The sequence below is a fragment of the Scleropages formosus genome, chromosome 1 (assembly GCF_900964775.1).
Source record: "Scleropages formosus chromosome 1, fSclFor1.1, whole genome shotgun sequence".
Taxonomy (NCBI): Eukaryota; Metazoa; Chordata; class Actinopteri; order Osteoglossiformes; family Osteoglossidae; genus Scleropages; species Scleropages formosus.
The window spans coordinates 27,082,989-27,104,544 of NC_041806.1; the positions used below are offsets into that span (position 1 = coordinate 27,082,989).

Consider the following 21,556-nt stretch of genomic DNA (forward strand, 5'->3'; position numbering starts at 1 on the left):
GTATGGGACAAGCGGTTCCGAAAATGTGTGTGTGTGTGTTTCTATTCAGTATTGGCATTAATTCCCTACCCCTGTTAAGCCACACAGATGAACGCCTTCTTTATTAATTTATGGCATTTTAATTAGATTGTGGCGCAACTAAAGCAAACACAAATGATAACAGACAAGGTAGTCGAGACAAGCGCGGTGTGTGTCTGTGTGTGTGCACGCGCTTGCGGGCGGGGGAAGTGGGGAATTCAGAGCATCACCAGTGCGCATGCGCTTATTTTCAGGAAGTACCCACGGCTGAACGGCAGATCGGCGGCGGCGACGGAGATTCGCGCCCGACAGCGGAGTGTCACCGCTGCGACACACACAGAGATAAGCACACACACGCTCCACAGACACAGGACGAGAAGCGCGCTCAGGTAAGGGCTTCCCTGCTCATTACAGGTCGTCGGTGCGCGCGCTCTTGTCACTCACTGTCTTCCTCAGCACCGCTGGTGCGCGCGGCCGAAGTGGCGGAGGCGCACGACACGTCTCTCGGTCCGCAGTGCTTATTTAGTACAGAGTGCGTGTAGTGCAGAAGCAGATAAGTGCCCTTCACGAGCAGAGAGTGAAATATAGTGGCAGGTGGACCTGAAATAGTTCAAATACGAGGGTAAATCCGTGTGTCGGAAAGTGAAATCGGCTGAGGGGCGAGTGTGAGGCAGATTGCGGCGACTGAGGCGAGAGTGACGGTGACGAGCGACTCGACGAGCTTCTCCTCTTTTCTTCCTTTGCTTATTCTGTTCTTTTATTCTAGTATTATAATTATTTTGTTTGCTTGCCCGGGTTCGGCGCTCGTCTCCGCCTCTTTGACACTGCATTGGAGAAAGAAGAGTGTGTCGTTCAGGGGAATTCTGGGCAGAGCGCGAGCAACACGAGTGTCTTCCGCGTGGCCTATAGGGGGCGCCACAGCCCGCCGCTACCGGTGTGTACGGCGTGTGTTAAGGAGTGTACAAGGTGTGTACTGTTGTTTGTGTGTGCAAGCAGGAGCACAGATGATGGCCTTCAGGTGGACAGCAGTGTCCCCGAGCTCATGCCACTGACCGTTTAACCATTCATTCTCACCTGTGCCCCTTTAGAGAGACTGTTATTAACTTTCCTCAAGATGACTTAGTGTCTTACTCCACCATTTATCCAACTGGGTAACTTTGTTTTATGGTATTAGTTCAGGGTAAATAGCTCGATCAAGCGCGCTACTGCTGCTGTCCCACCAGCAGGAAGTGGGATTTGAACTGGGCTCCCTCAGATCCACAGCTCTAACCACTGTGCCCCCTGTTGCCCCGTTACGTTGTTGCCTTGGTGAACTCATGCAGGTGGTTATACACAAATTCAGTTTATTTGCTAGGGAGTAAATCAGCAGTGCAGCAACTGAGGAGCAGAAAGTATCATCAGAAACTGGCAGATTTGTGTACAGAGAGGTCTGATGGTGTTCTACTGTATAACTGGGATCCCGAAGGTAAAAATAGCATGGTGTGTTTCACTTTTCCCTCAGTGACATCTGAAAGAGCACGTGGGCTCAGACACGATCCACTGAGCTGCTGGAGTGTGGTGGCAAAGAGATGAAGTTGCTGCAAAACCAGAGCAGCACACAGTTGTGTTTGAGTGTGTCGCGGACCATTAATGTATTTCGTGTGCTAGTTTAGTTACACAATGTCTTATGTGATCTTCAAAATTTTCACACAGGCTGCAAAGATGTATTGAGATCCATTAAGTGAATTATCCCTAACCCTCAGTATAAAGTTAACAGCAGTAATGTAAAGAGGAACAAAGTTACCACTTGAGTCTGTCATGCAGTTGGAGGATGCATTTATGTGTTTTTAATCATGTTCATACCTCAGCTTCTTGTAAAAGCCCTAAAGATCCAGCTTGACAGTTGCTCTTCCTGGGGATTTGTTAGAGTAGCTTGCACAGACATTTTTGCCTGGCAGCTGAATGAGTGTTGGAGATGCAAGGCCTGGTCCCCTCGCTGCATCTGCAAAACTCAGAGAGAAAAATACTGCTGTCTGAGGGTAAGTGTGTGTGCGCGTGTGCGCGCACTGTGTGTGTTTTTGCTCGCAGTAACACAAACACGCTGTACTTAGAGGAACCGTAAAGAGTTGAAGCTGCTGGTGCGGTTTTAACCCAACCAACCATTCCAGTTCCTGTGAGAAGCAAACATTATCCTTTCACCCAATTCATATTGCATATTGATAAATGTGATACTTTTAATTGTGCTGAAAAAATATGTTGACAGGAGGATGTGCACCTCCCTCTGGTAAATGTTTATGGTAATATTGTGTATATGTATGGGTCACAATTCCCCCTGTGAAATACCCCCTTTAGGGAGAGCACCTTTATATGGCGGGCATATTTCCACTGCTCCATCAGGAAACAGTAATGAGGAAATAAAATAGCGGATTATATAAACTTATGTAGGCAACAGTCACAAAGCACATATTCAACACAGTTTTGGAGTTTTACCTACTGTGTATTAATAGATAGCAGTTAGAAGTGTTGGGGATACGATTTTACTGTGCTTAAAAGGATTTCACAGGTACACCAGTTGTACTCAAATGGATTTAAGCTGTATTTACATTTCAAAAAGTGAATATATGGTATATTTTTTTTACTGCATGCCACTAAAAATGACTAAATGCAGAAATTGCATTGTTTTTTGTGTCTGTGTATGGAATTTTTGTTATTTGGGACTCTGTTCTGCAGGGTATGAGGGTACTAAAGTAATTCCCTTAAAGCCTCTGCTTTTGTATTCTGATTTAAATTTATCATAGAATTTTTAATTTTTAGATTATTATTATTGTTGTTATCCATTTTATCCTCTCAGTTTCATATAACATGACCTTTGTCTAAGTCAAAATTTGTTTATGTTAGAATCAACCTCACCTCTAAATCTGTTAATCACACCATGTGGGTTGTGGATATGTTTTACAGTGTCAGTGCACATGTTTAAAATGTTATTAAAAATGACATACAGCAGTAGGATCAATCCTTTCACTCTGCTGGCAATCTTCATGACACATGTTTGCATCTTTAACCTCTACCATCTTCCCTCCTGTTTACAATTTAAATATCACATGTAGTAACTGACCTTGTTTTTTGTTCGAGGGGCCGAGTGGCTGCAGAAGTGAGGTTGGAAGCTGAGCTGCAGAACTGCTCCCGCACTCTTTCGCACGAGTTCTGCCGTCCATGGCCAGCAGGGGGAGCGCCAGGCCCAATGGCAGCCTGACCCAGACGAAGATCTGTCAGTTCAAGCTGGTTCTGCTCGGAGACATGGCTGTGGGCAAGTCTAGCCTGGTCCTGCGCTTTGTCAAGGGCCAGTTTGACGAGTTCCAGGAGACCACCATCGGAGGTGAGTGGGGCTCACGAGCATATGGGCTGAGTTCAATACGGGAGCGTGAGAAAGTAAGGCTGGCTTAATTTAAACCAGAGTTTGCTTTCTTTGAAAAGGATTTTTCACGTAATTTCTGTTTCACAAATATCTGCAGATCTCAAAATTGAGTGTTTTTACAAAGCACACGTGTTATTGGAAAGATGGGTGAATCTGATAGTTGGAATGCAAAGGCTCTTCTCTTTATTATTTCCTCCTCTTTCTCCTGCAGCTGCATTTCTAGCACAGTCAGTGTGTTTAGATGACACGACAGTGAAGTTTGAGATCTGGGACACGGCCGGGCAGGAGCGCTACCACAGCCTAGCCCCCATGTACTATCGTGGCGCGCAGGCTGCCATCGTCGTGTTTGACATCACCAAGCCGGTATGTCCACTAACACAGTGATAAAACATATGCCCACCGTGACACAATTCCACACTAATGAAATTATGTAAATTGTTTTCCAATGCCAGTGTTACTGTGTTGGTAGAATTGAACTTCAACTGTACTTTGTGAAAACTGTCATAACTAGTGAGAAATGTATTAATTTAGTCTGAAAGTCCACTGATAAATTGTTCCTTTATTAGACAGATTTCCGAATGTCTCTTTGTTTCAATTCACAAAATATTTTCTTGTCATCCTTTGTCTGTGTTAGTTTGTACCTGTATTACTGCTGTACTGATATTACACTCTTACTTTCCTCCTATAGCTGTATTAGTGTTACTCTCTGCTGCTTGTTCTCCCTATGTCACTCTTGTTGTCCTTCTTTGCCATCTGCTCTCTCTGTGACCTCTGTCTGATCCACTATACTGGTGTCCAATTGGTCTGTCTTCATGCCACTCCTCCGTTGCTGCAGGAGACTTTTGAGCGTGCCAAAGCCTGGGTGAAGGAGCTGCAGAGGCAGGCCAGCCCCAACATCGTGATCGCTCTAGCGGGTAACAAAGCCGACCTGGCTGACAAACGCATGGTGGAGTACGAGGTGAGTAGCACAGCCTACAACATACACACGAGCATGGATGCCTTTGGTTGACTGTCATTTGGAGGACTTGATTTTTTTCGCTCCCATTTTAAAGAATTCAATTATTGCTCAGCTCAGCCAACGAAAAACATGGACACTCATCACAACGCAAAAATTTTAGCATAGTTCTCATTTGGGATTCAGTGCGAGAAAAAGTTCAGAATTGTGTACACCTCCTCACCATTTAGGGCTTTTCGGGAACAGATGTAAGAAAGGAAGCATAAGCGTGATGTATATGTTTATATATAGTATCATTAATGTAGCAGGTTTATTGTCCTGGTTTGTCAGAGCCTGTATTGTAGAATGTCTGGGACTTGCATTCGATGAAGGTACCGACTGGACAGCGCTTTATGCAAAAGTAGTTGGGATCTGGCGAGGGGGGTGGAATTTGGAATTGTCAAGGTGTTTTATCTTAAGTATTATTCTTCTTGTTTCACCGTGCCAGGAAGCCCAGACATATGCAGAGGATACAAGCCTACTTTTCATGGAGACCTCTGCCAAAACTGCAATGAATGTTAATGAGCTGTTTCTGGCCATAGGTGAGTGCCTTCTATCCTGTACACTCAGTGCTTTAGCATCTGTGTCACTTTACTGTGTTTGTGTTGAACAATACTGTAAAACTTTCTCTTCCTTTACTCAGGCCAGACAGAAACACGATAACAATCTTGCTGCTAAATGACATTAACGAAATTATAAGTCTTGTAATGTCATGGCTCTTGACTCCTGCTTTTACACAGCCGTACATTTTCATGTGTGGTAACACACACGTCCTACATAAAATACCTTGGTGTGGCCAAAAGTGTATTCCAAGAATGTGAAATCAAACTGTAAGTATTTCCTTTTTTTATTGCTTCACCAGCGAAAAAGATGCCAAAGACGGACACCCAGAACCCAACACACGCTGCACGCCACAGGGGTGTGAACCTCCAGGACCCTGACGCTCAGTCTACGCGGGGCTGCTGTGGGAACTAATGTGCTGTGCTCCCATTTCCTGGGGCTGTGATGTGGGTCACACCCCCTAGACCCTGACCTGCTATTATACAGAGAGACTGAGTGGTATATAGAGTGAGGGCTGCCTTCAGCAAGGCTGTCTTCACAGATGCTTGAGTGTGAGTGCTGGAGAGTGCTTGACTTAGACCATAAGACAGAACAGTAGAGTCCTGTTATTAATTGGCAAAAATAGAACATTTGTTTTTGGTGTTTAATTTAAATCATGGTTCTTTATAAGTTACACAATCAATGAAGTGTTGACACACGATTAATACAGTATGAGGGAGGCTTCAATTTAGCAGACCATGAGAGGTAAGGGAGTGTGAGATCTATCAGCCAGTGGGGCAGGCAGAGAGACAGCAAATGAAAGAAGTCTTTGCTCTTCACTAGTCAGTCTTCCCCCTTTTATTTGGCTGTAGTCTGCTCTCCAAGGGAGCAGTCAGAGCACATCTATTTGTCTCTGACTGATGGGTACACGGGATTTCGGAACCGGTGCACACATCTCCAACATCCACTTTTTTGACGCAGTTTCCCCTCAGTGTTAGAAAGTTAAAACTACTCAAACTTCCCCTCTTATATTTGTAAATCAATGACTCTAAAGTAGCGGTGCCCACCCTTCTCCTATCAGTCAGCAAGTTAGGAGGGCCTTGTGCTTCAGCTTTCATCCAGGAGTAACTTTCTTTTAATGAAATGAATAATTACTTTACTCCAGATATGAAAATTATATATTTTAAGTGCTTCAAGTCATGCATGAAAGCCACAGTGATGCGTTTTAAAATTGCGGTCACCTCCTTCAGTGATAAAGGGGTTGAAAATGCTGCCAAGGTAAAGGTGGAAATGAAAGGCTTTTTGTCCTGTTGGTCTGTCTGTTGCCAGGATGAGGGTTATTGACTGCTACTTATAAAATGTACTCCAGAGTAAGCAGACAAGTAAGTCCTGGCTTCACTGATTTTGTGTACTGCACTGTCCCCCCCCCCCCACACCAACCACTGTGAGTCTGGTGAAACTGAACACTACGAGTCCGGCTGTTAATTTTCTCATCGTATTTTTAATGTAGTGTAGTTGATATCGCAGTACAAGTCTCAAGTTTTACAGACCCCCCTGCAGTTTACACTACTGTAATCAGAATGTAGTGTTTAGTGATGCAGTTCATGTCTGTCTCAATCAGTCTGTCATAGTTTTTCCACATAAATGAAATTATTTCTTTTGTTAAGCTATTCCGAAAACATAATCATAAACAAGTGCATAGACAATAAACCCTTAAAACAGGAGGGCTGGTTAAAAATAGAAGTGCCTATTCTGTACTGTCCTTATACTCTTGTAAACATGTTTAGGGTGTCGTAACAGTATTTCTTCAGAGCAGAGCAGAGGCAACGTGCTGTGAAGAATGTGTGCGGAAGGTCTCGGAGTTTGAAAACTCCACCAACTGGGCGTTTGTATGAAATGTGTGAAAGTTCGGTGTTCTTTGGTAGTAAATTGGTGTACAATGAAGAATGACATTGCCAGCCTTGAACAGTTCACAGCTCTTACAAAGGGCCAGTGACTATTGCATTGCATGTAAGACAGATTTATGAAATGTCCAGTATTTTTCCAGGACCAGTAGTCTCCCTGTGCCGAATTTACATACTTGCAAAATTCAGTGTGTTCATGCAGGTAAATACCCTGATAAAACCCTGTAGAATATTGTGTATATTTAAACACATCTCTAGTTTTTAAGAGAATTGACTTCTCAGACTTCTGTAATCCCTGAGGTTCTGGGACATGAATTCTTTGTGTCCTAGTGTTTGGCTGTGGCAATGGGTCGATGATCACCAGTTCAGTATGTAAGCCTGTGTTTGCAAGAAGTATGTAAAAAAAAAAAAAAAAAATCATTGCACAGTAACTTTTTGAAAAACTTTTTTTAAGTAAGTTGTTGAATTTTGTTCAATATGCAAAAAAAAAAAAGACTTACCATCACTCAGTAAGTAACTTAACATTATGGTAGTTTAGACATTGCTTTACTTGTCAATATGATGTCAATGTATATTTTAAACAATATTAGCATTGTCCCTGTAAGTGGGAGGTTGTGTTTCCATTAATCTTGTTTGTCCTGGTGCAATAAGGCGTATGTCAGTATACACTATTCTTAACATAAATACATGCTTTGTAGTGAATGTGATAAATAAAATTTTGAGTTTGAAGATACAGGCTCCCCATACACCATTACCCTGGAGAACTGTGCCCCATCCACTACAGGAGTAAAAGTGCTTTCTGCTGGGTATTTAATTATTGTTGTTATTATTTGGAGCTTAGTGGCCTGGTCATGTTAATGTGGAGCACAAAAATTACGTCCAAGAAATGTAGCACTAACCCTTCTGTGGAAGTTATGCCCCCAGTCTGTGCAGTGCCAAATTAAGGCAGTGCCATGTAGTCCCAGTACTGGGATGGTTAACCCTAATGGTAGTTTTCCCCTTAATGGTTCTGCACTTTCTTCACACGGTAAAGTGAATTTATTCCCTATTTACAGCCCTGAAGCACTAAACTTGATGTGCCCCCAGTTGCAGCAATGAAGTGTGACAATTTTTCTTTTAAGAGCACCTGCAACTAGGCATAACTTTGCACACCACATCAAGAGTTATAATTATATACATGAGGTTGTGGATATATGTCTGATATAAGAGGACAGACACTGAGAAAGGGTTAGAAGTTTAAGTCTAGAGGTGAAGAGGGGATGCTTCTTAAGATCTTAAAGGGACAAATTCATGTCTAGTACTAATTAAGTTGTGTACAATATAAGTGGATTTACTGATGAATAAAAAAAAAACAAAAAAAACTGTGTGTGCTCAGTTTTAGTTCTGTAAACTCTAGCAGTTTAATCTGTCATCTTTAATAAGTAATTTTTTTAAATCTAAATTGGTGTTTTAAACCCATAATTGGTGTTAATTAATGCAAAGACTGATTTCTGTGTGAAAGATGCAGAATGTTTGCACCCTACTGAGAAGACATCAGTCTTTGTCCAGTAAGACAGTAGCTTAACAGCTGTGACCTCTTTAAAACAGAGCAGAGATCAACTGAGGCTTCAAAGCACTAAGACCCCCTACAAGAGCTCACTACAAGAAGCCCATCTCCTCAAGAGTTTTCTCAAAGTCTGTTTTCCTCCAGCTCTAGGAGCAGCTACCCTGAACGTCTTGCTTTTTGTTCTCTTTAGCTGAGTGGGTTAGGGTTGGGTTGTATTGGCCTGGTTAAGGCAGTGAAGTTCTATTCTTCCTGCTTCATACCATAGCTCTGCCCACCAAACATGTTCTCCCTGTCAGCTCCAGGCCTTCCTCAGCTCAAGTGATGGAGCTTGAAGCCAGTAGAGCTGTCAAATGGTCCTTCAGAGAACACATTACAAATCTGCTGAAATGTGGCAGGAAGTAGGTTCTAGTGTTTGCTGAGCACAAACTGATGCTGGACAACATGAACAGTGAGCTAGATGACAAGGTAAGAACATTGAACCTACTTTCTTCATCCACTAAAGGTCAATCTTACAGAAAGACAGAAAATCCTCAGGAAAATAACATTAGGTGGAGGACTAGTTCTGCACATAATTCTTCTTCAGTCTTTTCGGTGCATTAAATGTTCAGGTTGGTGGTTAATGTAATTAGCATGAGTGTAACATAGGGTCAGTACTGAGTTGGAATAACATCTGTGTAAAAAAAAAAAAAAATGCCAGTAAGTTTTAAAGTAAACAGTTTGGGTATTGTGAATATTCTGAGATTACATGAAGGCCAATCGTTTATTTATTTACGCTTTCATCCAAATAAGGTCCTTAAACTGATTTACCTACTTAATAGAGTAGGGATTTGAACCCAAGACCTTCAAGACAGAGGTCTTGCCTACAGTGTATAAAGGTTTTCAGAGACGATATACACTCACTCCCCAGTATTTGCTCTCTTGATTTCTGTGTTTTTTTACATATTTGCTGAGATTTTTAATACCAGTTATCATTAATCAGTCCAGGTGTTATCTGAGCTGCAACTTTTGGTCTGCTGTGAGAAACGGAGACCACATTTGAAAATGGTACCAAGCAGATGTGTGTAGAGCGTGGGAAACACGGCGGCACAACCAGCAACGCTGCTGTCTCACAGCATCTGGGTTGTGTGAGAGGATGTGGGTTCAATCCCTGCTCAGTCTGTGTGCAGTTTGCATGTTCTCCCTGTATCTGTGTGGGTTTCCTCCCACAGTCCAAAGACATGCTGTTCAAGTAGACTGGTGACTCTAAAAATCACCCATTGTGTGTGGTGCAGGGCTCCAGACTGCGCCTAAAATGCTACCAAAAATATTAATCTGCGAGTGATATTTTTGCTGAGATCGCCACTGGCGACAATATAAATGTACACGTTGTGATCATAAAATTTGCATGTTATGACTTTTTATGCGCGTGTTCTGTGGGGAGTAGCCTATCACATCATTTGTAGCTGTGTTGACGTAATAAAATGAGACGCTGCGCGTGAAAGTTTCGCTGAGCTCGAGCGCCGAAGTACCTTTCCGCGTCAGAAAAAAAAAACCATGTCAAACGAAAAATATCAGACTTTTTCAAACAATTCTCATTTCTGTCGACACACCTGCTAATAAAAAAAGCAGGCTCTAGCTGTGTCGGCATGCGAGAGAACGAGAGTTACCAGAGAGGATCGTCGTTCCGTGTCAGTCAATGAACACCAAGTAAAAAAGTGCCGAAAGACATTTCATAACGTCTTGGATTCAAGAGTTTTCATGGCTGAGATATGATCATGAGGCAAAAAAAAACGTTTGTGACTTTGCTCTAAGCAAGCGGGCAGAGAAATAGCGGAGGAAACGGATTTAATTACCGGAACGAACCATTTTTCAAAGGCTTGTGATCACGTGATCGTGAAGAGTGCCCCGCAGGAAACACAGTTAGCGCGTGCAGCGTCTCGTGCATGCGAAGTGCATGACGAAAAAGAATGGAAGGAGCTAAAAATGAAATTCGGCACATTACGATCGCATGCGAATAGCTGCCTTTCACTAAATTTACCTCTCAGATATTATTTATGAACTTAAAATTGGACTTGATGTGTGCAAGACGTATGACAATCAATGACACAGCATGATGATGTGCTGAATTTAAGGACACTGCAGATGAGATTAAAGAAGCACTGACAGACGCTCAGACAGCTAATTACATCTCCATTATCACTGACTGGCACAGACGTTTCTGGGAAAGACAATGATATTGTGCATTACTGCAGGCACGTTTCTGCAGGTGTAGCAGTAAACCGGTTTATTGGTTTAGCTGAGCTTGAACACTGCCATGCACATGGAGTATTAGATAAAATAATATACTTGTTTGGTGATGCTAAGCAAACTGATCATGAGTGGTGGCAGACAAAAATTACAGCCTTTGGAGCAGTTGGGGCCAGCGTTAACATGGGTGCCTCAGGTGGAGTAGGTGCGCTCCTAAGAGAAGAGATTTCACTGGCATACGGCTCCTTTCATTGTTCAAGTTTCAAGCTTATTGTTATTGATTATTCTTCCTGATTGCTTCTTCACAGACCATGGACAAAGACAGAGACAATAGAAATACTGCACAAACAAAACAGGGATGGGTGCGGTGGTGCAGCGGGTTGGTCCTGATCCTGCTCTTTGGTGGGTTTGGGTTTCAAGTCCCTCTTGGGGTGCCTTGCGATGGACTGGCGTCCTGTCCTGGGTTTGTCCCCTCCCCCTGGCCTTACGCCCTGTGTGTTGCCAGGTTAGGCTCTGGCTCCCTGTGACCCTGTGTGGGACAAGTGGTTTGGACAATGACATGACAAAACAATGACAGTGAGTAGTGCAATAGCAATAAATAATGGTAAGAGTAGTAACAATAATACCAGCTGACAGCCTGAGAATGCTTAAAGTCACTGTAATTTACCAATGTGCTTGGGTGTAGCAGTCCAACTCTAGTTACTAGAGGTGGCACATTGGTTAGAGTTGTATAGTCTTACAGCAGTGGGGTAAAAGCTGTTCCTGTACCTAGCTGTGCGGGTTCGAATAGACCTGAGCTGTTTTGAAGATGCCAGGGAAGAGAAAAATACCCGTGCGGGGTGACTATGATCTTTCACGATGAGGCAGCATGTGGTGTAGGTGTCCTGGACTACACCATCAGGGCTCCAGACAAAAAAAAAAAAAAAAAATCAATTAAGGAGCCAGTGGCTCCTATGAGGAAAAAAAAAACAGGTGCCAAATTATTTTTTTAAGTGCCACATAAGAATGAATTGGTAACTGTGAGGCAACCAGCGCTGGGTCTTCACTGCAGAAGGTGTTCATATGGCACAACCTAACTCCATACCAACGGCTTTCAACTCACGCTTGCTTTTGGGGCTAAAATGGTATGTTTTCCATACTAGCTGTAGCAAGTCAGACTTTTTCAATCATTGGAAGAGACTTCTGAACACCGAACATGGCTAATTCCAGTCTGTGTGCCATACAGGACAAGAAAGCCCTACAGAGGATGGTCAGAACAGCTCAGGAAATCATCGGCACGTAGCTATGTGACACATTGTAAGAAGTGTACAGTAATAGCAGTGTAAATCACCTTGGTGAATAAGGTGTGTGGAAGCTGCTTTGGAGAAAAGTGTCTGCTAAATGAATAAATGTATTTTTTTAAAGATTGATTTATTAAAATGTGCCATATAGCCTTAGTTTTATCATCCAGTCTGCATGCCGCATCATGAAAAATTAAATCTTTTTCAAAATTTCTTTTCTTATACAGTAGACCCTTCATAAATGAAATTTCTGTGAACGTCACTGGAACAGTGAGACCACTTCTGTTACTTTTGGTAAAGCAGCAGTGAAAAGTTTACATTTGTTATAATTACACAATAAGTTGAAAGTAAACTGACATCAAACTTGCAAAAGTACTGGAATTCAATATTTAAAGTATTTAATACTGACACAGGCTGCATGGGACCTTTTCCATCATTCCATGTCGCATAGTGTATACTGTATGTGTTTTAATAACAATTAATAAGTGTGTGACATTATTTTCATTCCTTTTACTTATAGCATATTTGTAATAGTGCATTTAGTTGTAGGTGAGTGAGCAGCACATATACTAAAACACAAACTAATAAAATCAAAGGAAGCCTCGGGGTAGTTTCTAATTGAAGTACCCATCACAGTGTACAAATGGGTCTGGTTTTCTTGAAAGGATTTTAGTTGTGCAGGACGGTTTCTACTATTTATTTATTAAAGAAACATGGAGAAATGCTGCCAGCTCTGTCCACATCTTTTCTGCTGTTGCATGTGCGTTGACCCAAAGTGGGGGGCTCGAAAAGGCCTTGTATGTTTTTTCTTTTTTTTAAATTATAAATACAGTTGCAGGCTTGGTGATGATGTCACAAGGTTACCATGGTTACTGAAGAGCGTCACACACTGTAAACAAAACTAATACTGTCATCATTTCGCTGTGTGATATTCTTTTTTGAAAATATGTCTATTTAATGGAGTTATTTGGTAAACTTATTTGCCTCATTTTCAAAGGTTATATTTCATTCTTGGTTTTGATGTGTAATAGCTGTAGCAGGTACGTTAATATTGCACATAGTGACAAATTCTTTCCTGAATTTAAGTCACTGGTGTGACAGTTATTGTTAAAATGAGACTAAGAAAAAATGCAGAAATTGGCACTGTCCATAGGAGTTCACATTGGTCACAAAAATGAAGAATGCGAATGGATTTTGCTGTGGTTTTATAACTAAAAATACCCGTGACCAAGCATATCTTACAACTCAACAATTTTTTTAAAAATGCTTTAAAAAAAATTCACTTAACTTCACTGTGAATCCTCTCTCTTTGTCTCTGTAGCTAAAACCAGACATGAATGGATCTTGTGCAGGCACAGAGCTGTACAACAAAACTATTGCAAAGCTGTTAGATGAGAACTTCCATGATACCTGGAGCATCGGAAGCTTTTTGATTGTTCTCTTTTTTTGCAGCATCACATCAACCCTGATGCTGGGAGTGATTTGTAGTTTCTACTACAGCTTGATTTTTGAACCAGTAGTCCCATCAAACAGAATAGATATTTTTGTCATTGAACCTCATGATCCAAGTAACACTTCAGGGAGGGTTAGTGACACACTGGAAATGTTATGATTTCCATCACCAGAGACCTTTATAACAAGGTAAGAACATTGGGCTTAATTTCTTTATCCATTAAAGGTAACATGTAAACAGAAAGATGCAGACCACTTTAGCAAGGCTAAGATGATCAGATAAGGTTATTTTCATTGAAATTATTAATGCAAAAACTGATTTCTCACTAAATTTGTATCATATGGAGGATGACTTCAGCAAATGCCTTTTTGTGTAAAAGAAATTCATGAAAAGTACGTGTTAAAAGTTCAGAAATATTAATGTGATGCAATTGATGGTGGGGTAGAGGTGGACATGTGGGCAGAGCAGAAGTCTAATGTAGTAGGGTCTTCTACACCAGCTAGGACTTTTTAAAAAAAAGAAAAAAAAACAACATGTTACACTGGTCCTCTAACAAATTGCAGCAAAATGTAATGATACATCAGCCATTACCTCTCACCATGAGTCACTGTGTTCCCTCTTAGTTTTCTCCCCCAGTTCTCTCTCAGTGCTCAGATCAGCTCCTTGAATGTCTGCGAGTAATTGCTCATCGCTCAGCTGCACATGGCCTGGCAAGGGCAGGCAGGGGAGGGCTGTCCATTATATCCTGTCTGACTTTCAACTGGGACTCTGCCTCACACCAGATCACACCAACATATCATTGCACGTATGATACTGATAAAATATAGCATGGAATATTCTATATGTAATTTAACTCCGTTTTGTTATGTAGCAATAACATTGACATTATCATAGGATTTTCAGGAAAAAATGGCAAGTATGCATTTTTTATTTTTAAGGTTTATTTACCTGGGTCCTGGAACCTTGTATCAGGAAGCTGCTGGAGGACTAGGATGTCACCTGGATGACAGACCAGTAGCGACAAGGACAGCAGAGGCTGGCACAGCTTTTGCTGTAAGCCTGTCCCTACTGTCGGTGCTTTCGCCACATCATGCTGTGCCCCATCTGGTGATCTGATGCCCTTGATTCCCTGGAGTGGGATATAGATAAGCAGTGGAAATGGCAGGTAGGTGGGGGTGAGCCTACATCATAGCAGTCTTGGCCTATGGGTGGCACGGTGGTATAGCAAGTAGTGCTGCTGTCTCACAGTGCCTGGGTGGTGCAAGAGGACGTGGGTTCAATCTCCACTCAGTTTGTGTGGAGTCTGCATGTTCTCCCTGTGTCTGCGTGGGTTTCCTCCCACAGTCCAAAGACATGCTGTTCAGGTTCCTCCAGAGTGTGTGAGTGCCAGAGAGAGTGTGTTCCACTGATGTATGGATGTGTGACCCATTGTAAGTAGTGTATCTAGCAGTGTAAGTCACCTTGGTGAATAAGGTGTGTGGGCTGATAACACTACATAGTATCCATTTGAAGTTGCTTTGGAGAAAAGTGTCTGCTAAATAAACAAATGTAAATGCTATGGCTACATGTGCTGTGTAAACTTCTCAGGTAGTAGGCACATTTAGAGAGGCTGGTAAAGGGAGAATGGCTGGTGTGGCCCTCAGATGTCTGATAAGCTGGGAACTGCTGAGGAGGTGGGCTGAGAGCACCCAGATCTTATAGCCCAAGGGGGTCTTAGTGATTGATAACTGCCAGTTCCTCTTCCACCTCTCACCAACCCAGCACCGTTGGAGGAGAGGTCCATCCAGGTGACACGTTCCTATCTGGAGCAGCATCCTGCACCTCCATCCACCCCCATGCCTGAAAGGGAATGCAAAGTATGTCCCTACACTAGAGGGGCTCCTGGCAGGTGTTCTCAAGCCAGAGTGGAAGCCAGAGACCACCCCCAAGCCACAGCTGACAGAGCAGCAGCCATCCAAGGTTCCAGCTGGGCGAGCAGTTTGCTGGGTCTTTGATCCAGACGATTGAAAAAGCTTCAAACTCCCACCACCTCATGACTGGTGTTTACTCAATAATTTGTTGTTTTTGGCTACTCTACCCACCTGTTTACCACTGGATTTTTTTCATTCTTAATACATTGTGTCATAAATATCATTGCTGGAAATGAAGAACCAGTCATAATCATCTTTATTGATGCTGAAAAGGCATTTGACAGAGTAGAATGGAGTCTATTTGCTGCCTTGACTGGACTTGAAATGGGTAATAGCCTTAGCAGCCTAATCAAGCTCTTATACTGAAATCCTTTGGCGCCAGTTAACACAAATGGTTTTCTGTCGAACACTTGAAAAGAGAACGCCTACAAGGTTGCCCCCTCCTCCACCTTTCTATTCACACTTATGATCCAGTCCTTTGCTAGAAGCTATTAGGAGCAACCAAGACCTAAGTCCCTACCCACCTAAGTACATTTGTTACTCCCAATCTCAGTCATCTTCTAGAAACCAATTACTTGCCACAAATGGACTTCTTTACCTAATTCAGTGTTTGGGAGAATTAACGCTGTCTGAATGATGGAGCAAATGTTTTAGGTAATGACAGGTATAACAACCAAGGTAAAGCACAGTATGAGTTTTACTATTGGGCTGCACAGATTGATCAAGTTACTAATTGGTTCCAGGCCAGACCAGAGTCATAGTGGGTGGTATGTAGTGTGCTTCATGCCCCCTGACACTGTTGAGGTCTTTGCCTCTCATTCAAAAATTTCAAAAGATCTTGTTTTTACCAAAAAACATTGTCATATTCAACACTCTTCTTATTTGGAAAGAACACCTGAGGAGAAGGTGGAAACACTGGAGAAAAACACTGGAAAGACACCCGAGGAACCTGAACGGTCTATCATTATAATATCCTATTGCTCTCAGCCCAGATCTACCCCCAACTATACGCCAAATTGGGCTCCAAAAATGGCTGTCTAAAGGAGCATTGGATATTTAATTTTTATTTGCAGGTCAGTCACTGGTGAGCCTCAGCCTTTTAAGAAATAATTTCAACATACCGATACAGATGTTTATAAATATCTACAACTCCTCACTTTTAATGCTGCTGTAGAAAAGAAGAGCAGGTTATGGACAGAATTAACAAAAGCTGCGAAACAACTCATTACACCAAATAACTCCAGAGAGACGATTTCTGAATTATTTACCATTTTACAAAGTGCTGGAAGTGGAACTTTTGACGCCCTGAGGGAGAGCTGAAAACAGGACCTTCACATGTCTTTTAGGGACCATGAACAGTCATCTCTATGTGCTGAAGTCTTCCCTGCCTGCACCTTCATCAGCATCCAGGAGCAAAACCTGAAGTTGATTCAAATAATCAAACTCACTGATTCCTCCCCAAATATTCCCTTATTAAATCACAATCCAGACTCCTTTCTTGATGATGTTATGGTACCTAGATTATCCACTCTTACATACTTGGCAAAGAATGTATTTCAATGTTGTGGTCGACACCTGAAGTTCTCTTTGTACACATGTGGAGGACAAAAAGTGTTTCTCTTCAACCTGAAAAACTGACTTTTCTTTTTCATGACAACTCAAGTGAATTCTGTAATATCTGGACACCCTTGTGGAAGTTTTACAATTGTGTTGCATGATCATACCTGTGATAAATTCCAACCAACAGTAATGCGACTACAATGTCCAGCAAAATGTCAGAATAATCGAAAACCAGTGAAATATTGGGTGGTGTGTACTGCCAAATGTTCAGCAGTTCTTCCCTGGTAAAACTGATTGTAGGAGCATAACTAAAGACAGGACAAATTAACAAAAACAATAAAACAACTGTGGAGCTCCACACTGAGGCGGCCATTCGCGGTGCCATTCATACATCATCACATCATATGTCTTACTCACACTCCCTTGCATTTGTATAGAACATACCTGTACATACATACAATGTCTAGTGACTATTTTTGTATAATGGGTACTTTATATTTTTATATATTTTTTATCCTTCATTCACATGTTCAATCTTCTCATCTGTCTTGCCACTATCATTCTGTGCTGTGGAAGTTTCTGTCACCAAGACAAATTCCTTGTATGTGTGAACAGACTTGGCAATAAAGCTCGTTCTGATTCTGATGTTTTCATTCATACTACTTGATTTCTTCTTCTTTAGCAACTTGCCATTGGCTCCGTGTTCCATCTTTTTCTTTGGGCTTGGTGGTTCATGCTCATCGGTCTCTTCATCAGGTTCACCGCTGGTCCCAAGTGGGGTTGCGGCAAGTTGGAACCTATTCCGGAAAAACAGGGTGCAAGGCTGAAGGGGGAGGGGAGACACCCTGGATGGGACACCAGTCCATTGCAACACACCCCAAGCAGGGATCAAATCCCAGACCCTCCACACAGCGGGCACCAGCCAAATCTGCTGTGCCACCACACCCCCCATGAATTACAACCTTTTACATTTATTCATTTAGCTGATGCTCTTTGTATGTGGACATAGAATATATGCAGTTTATCTGTATGCTGTTCTGAACCTGTACATAAAACCAACAAAAAAAATGTTATTTGTATGATTTCTTTCACATGTCCTTACAGCAGTAGGTGATGAGGGGGAACTGTGTAATATTCCGAGTGCCGTTCAAGTCTTTAATATGTCCTCATTATAGTATCTGAACATGGCTAAATGCACTCGGACCTCATGTGAGAAGGTTCCACGCAACAAAATACCGTGGCGACAACTTTTGAAAATAAATGCCCCCTTTTCCAAACGTCTGACTTATTATTCAGTACAACAACATCAACAGATTTAAGACTCTTATTAAAGATTTTCTGGATGCTTTTTCTCCAAAGTGACTTAGTGTTAACCTGCTTGCAGTGATTTACCTTTTCATACAGCAGGGTAACTTTTACCGGAGCCATTCTGGAGAGGTGCCTTTCTCCAGGGTACTTCAGCAAGATCAAACACTTCACACAATATCTCTAACAAAATAGTGTCCATGTGCTTTGCAGAGTGAACGGCGTAGACATCTTGTGACCTTTGCTTCTTTATATCACAAGCACCCATGAGCCAAATTATCAAAATGCTTCCATCCGGATTGCATCATGTCTCGCGCCCTATGCTTGTGTGGTCGATTCTACACCTCTGTGATGCTGTAGTGAAGAAATGATAATACAGTGACAGATGAATAGATGAACAAATGGAAAATATAACATCACAAGACAAGCTAGACTCTTCCTGGATCGGGGCCTTGGTGTGGCGAAAGGGCTTGCGTGATCTAGGGATCTCCAGAGCTATGTCGTCAGGAGCATTATGCTCCTGATAGGGTCTCCCAAGGCGAACAGGTCTGGAGTGAGGATCCAGACTAACACGATCCAAAAACATCCATGAAAAATGGAAACAGAAAAACGTTTACCCTGCCCGGAATAGGGTCACTGGGACCTACCCCCGGAGCCAGGCCTGGGGGTAGTGTTCCTAGGCGAGCGCCTGGTGGCCGGGCAGCCCACGTAGCCCAGCCAGGCTCAGCCCGAAAAGGCATCGTGGAGGGGCCATGTGGGCCCACCACCTGCAAGGTCTAGCATGGGGGTCCGGTGCTATGTATACCTGGCGGCGGGAGGGGGCGGGGTGGCGCATGGCGTCATGGCCCCTTGCGACAAAAACTGGCTCTTGGTACGTGGAATGTCACCTCACGTGGGGGGAAGGAGCCGGAACTGGTGTGGGAGGTTGAGAAATACCAACTAGATATAGTTGGGCTCACCTCCACTCACAGTGTTGGCTCTGGAACCAAACTCCTCGATAAGGGGTGGTCCCTCTCCTACTCAGGAGTTGCACGAGGTGAGAGGCGCCTGGCGGGTGTGGGGATACTCACAAGTCTCCGGCTGGCTGCCATACAGTTGGAGTTTGCCCCAGTGGATGAGAGGGTCGCCTCAATGTGACTTAGGGTCGCAGAGAGGAAAACTTTGACTGTTGTGTGTGCTTATGCACCAAACAGCAGTTCAGAGTATTCGGCCTTCTTGGAGAAGGTGGGAGGGGTTCTGGACAGAGCCCCACCTACAGACTCCATTGTCCTGCTGGGGGACTTCAATGCTCACGTTGGCAATGACTGGGAAATCTGGCGGGGGGTGGTTGGGAAGAACAGCCTGCCCAATCTGAACCCGAATGGTGAAATGTTATTGGACTTCTGTGGTAGTCATGGTTTGTTCATAACAAACACCATGTTCGAACACAAGGATGCTCATAAGTGTACTTGGTACCAGAGCTCCTTGGGCCAAAGGTCAATGATCGACTTGTAGTCGTTTCTCCTGACTTGATGCCACATGTTTTGGACACTCGGGTGAAGAGAGGCGCTGAGCTGTCAACTGATCACCATCTGGTGGTGAGCTGGATCAGATGGTGGGGAAAACTGATGGACAGACCCGGTAGGCCCAGACAGTTAATGAGGGTATGCTGGGAACGACTGTCAGAGGACCTTGTCCGGAATGATTTTAACTCACACCTCCGGAAGAGCTTCTCCCATGTCCCGCAGGAGGTAGGGGCATGGAGTCTGAATGGACCCTGTTCAAAACCTCCATTGTGGAAGCAGCCAGGCACAGCTGTGGCCAAAAGCTTGTTGGTGCCAGCCAGGGCAGCAACTCGAGAGCCTGCTGGTGGACACCAGTGGTGAGGGAAACCGTCAAGCTGAAGAAGGAGGCCTTTAGGGCCTGGTTGGCTCTGGGGACTCCTGACTCAGCAGACAGGTACTGGCAGGCGAAAAAGGCAGCAGCGGCTACGGTTGCAGAAGCAAAATCCCGGGCATGGGAGGAGTTTGGAGAGGCCATGGAAAATGACTATCAGTCGGCTTCAAAAGGGTTCTGGAGAACCATCCGGCAGCTCAAAAGGGGTCAGAGGAGTTTCGCTCAGGCTGTGTTTAGCAGGAGTGGCGAAACTCTGACCTCTGATAAGGACATTGTCGGGAGGTGGAAGGAGCACTTTGAAGAACTCTTAAACCCGAGTGATATGCCTCCCTTACAGGAGTCAGGGCCAGAGGCTTTTGGGCTGTCAGAGTCCATTTCCCTGGTGGAAGTCACTGAGGTAGTTGGTAAGCTCCAGAATGGCAAAGCACCGGGGGTGGATGAGATCCGTCCGGAAATGCTTAGCGCCTTGGATGTTGCAGGGCTGTCATGGTTGACACGCCTCTGCAATGTTGCATGGACCTCGGGGACAGTGCCCTTGGATTGGCAGACTGGGGTGATGGTCCCTATCTTTAAGAAAGGGGACCGGAGAGTGTGTGCTAACTATCGAGGCATCACATTTCTCAACCTCCCTTGGAAAGTCTATGCCGGGGTGCTGAAGAGAAGGTTCCGGCCAATAGTTGAACCTCAGATTGAAGAGGAACAATGCGGATTCCGCCCTGGCCGTGGAACAGTGGACCAGCTTTTTACCCTCCTGTGGAATAGTGGACCAGCTTTTTACCCTCTCACAGATCATTGAAGGGGCATGGGAATTTGCTAATCCAGTCTACATGTGTTTTGTGGACTTGGAGAAGGCCTATGACCGTGTTCCCTGGGAAATTCTGTGGGAGGTGCTTCGGGAGTATGGGGTACCGGGGCCACTACTGCGGGCCATTCGGTCCTTGTACATACGAAGCGAAAGCTGTGTCCGCATACTTGGCATTAAGTCAGGCCTGTTCAGTGTGGGTGTTGGACTCCGCCAAGGTTGTGCCTTGTCTCCACTCCTGTTTGTGGTTTTCATGGACAGGATATCAAGGCGTAGTCGAGGTCAGGAGGGCATTCTGTGTGGGAGTCGGAAGGTGACGTCTCTGCTTTTTGCAGATGATGTTGTCCTTTTGGCACCGTCACATGGCTGCCTCCAGCATGCACTGGAATGGTTTGCAGCCGAGTGTGAAGCGGTGGGGATGAGGATCAGCACCTCAAAGTCTGAGTCCATGGTTCTCTCACGGAAAAGGATGGTATGCCCCCTCCAGGTAAGGGGAGAGTTTTTGCCCCAGGTGGAGGAGTTCAAGTATCTTGGGGTCTTGTTCACAAATGAGGGAAGAAGGGAGATTGAGATCGGCCACAGACTGGGAGCAGCGGCAGCAGTAATGCAGTCGCTGTACCGACCTGTAGTGGTGAAGGGGGAGCTGAGCCATAAAGCGAAGCTCTCCATTTACCGGTCGATCTACGTCCCTACCCTCACCTATGGTCTTCAACTCTGGGTGATGACTGAAAGAATAAGATCGTGAATAC

At 43.8% G+C, this 21,556-nt stretch overlaps 1 protein-coding gene across 1 annotated transcript; it reads left to right on the forward strand.

Moving 5' to 3' along the window:
* Nucleotides 1–265: 265 nt before the first annotated feature.
* On the forward strand, nucleotides 266–8,165 carry rab5b (RAB5B, member RAS oncogene family). The gene is made up of 6 exons (XM_018732381.2): nucleotides 266–407; nucleotides 3,130–3,373; nucleotides 3,624–3,775; nucleotides 4,248–4,370; nucleotides 4,855–4,948; nucleotides 5,269–8,165. The coding sequence occupies exons 2-6, from the start codon at nucleotides 3,211–3,213 to the stop codon at nucleotides 5,379–5,381; spliced, it is 645 nt and encodes a 214-aa protein (XP_018587897.1). The 5' UTR covers nucleotides 266–407; nucleotides 3,130–3,210; the 3' UTR covers nucleotides 5,382–8,165.
* The last annotated feature ends 13,391 nt before the right edge of the window (nucleotides 8,166–21,556 follow it).

Excerpts from the sequence above, each read along its gene's own strand:
- rab5b (XM_018732381.2), top strand. The coding sequence starts at position 3,211 with ATGGCCAGCAGGGGGAGCGCCAGGCCCAATGGCAGCCTGACCCAGACG. Across the intron at positions 3,776-4,247 it reads TGTTTGACATCACCAAGCCG|GAGACTTTTGAGCGTGCCAA; the intron begins GTATGTCCACTA and ends CCGTTGCTGCAG. Across the intron at positions 4,949-5,268 it reads TGAGCTGTTTCTGGCCATAG|CGAAAAAGATGCCAAAGACG; the intron begins GTGAGTGCCTTC and ends TTGCTTCACCAG.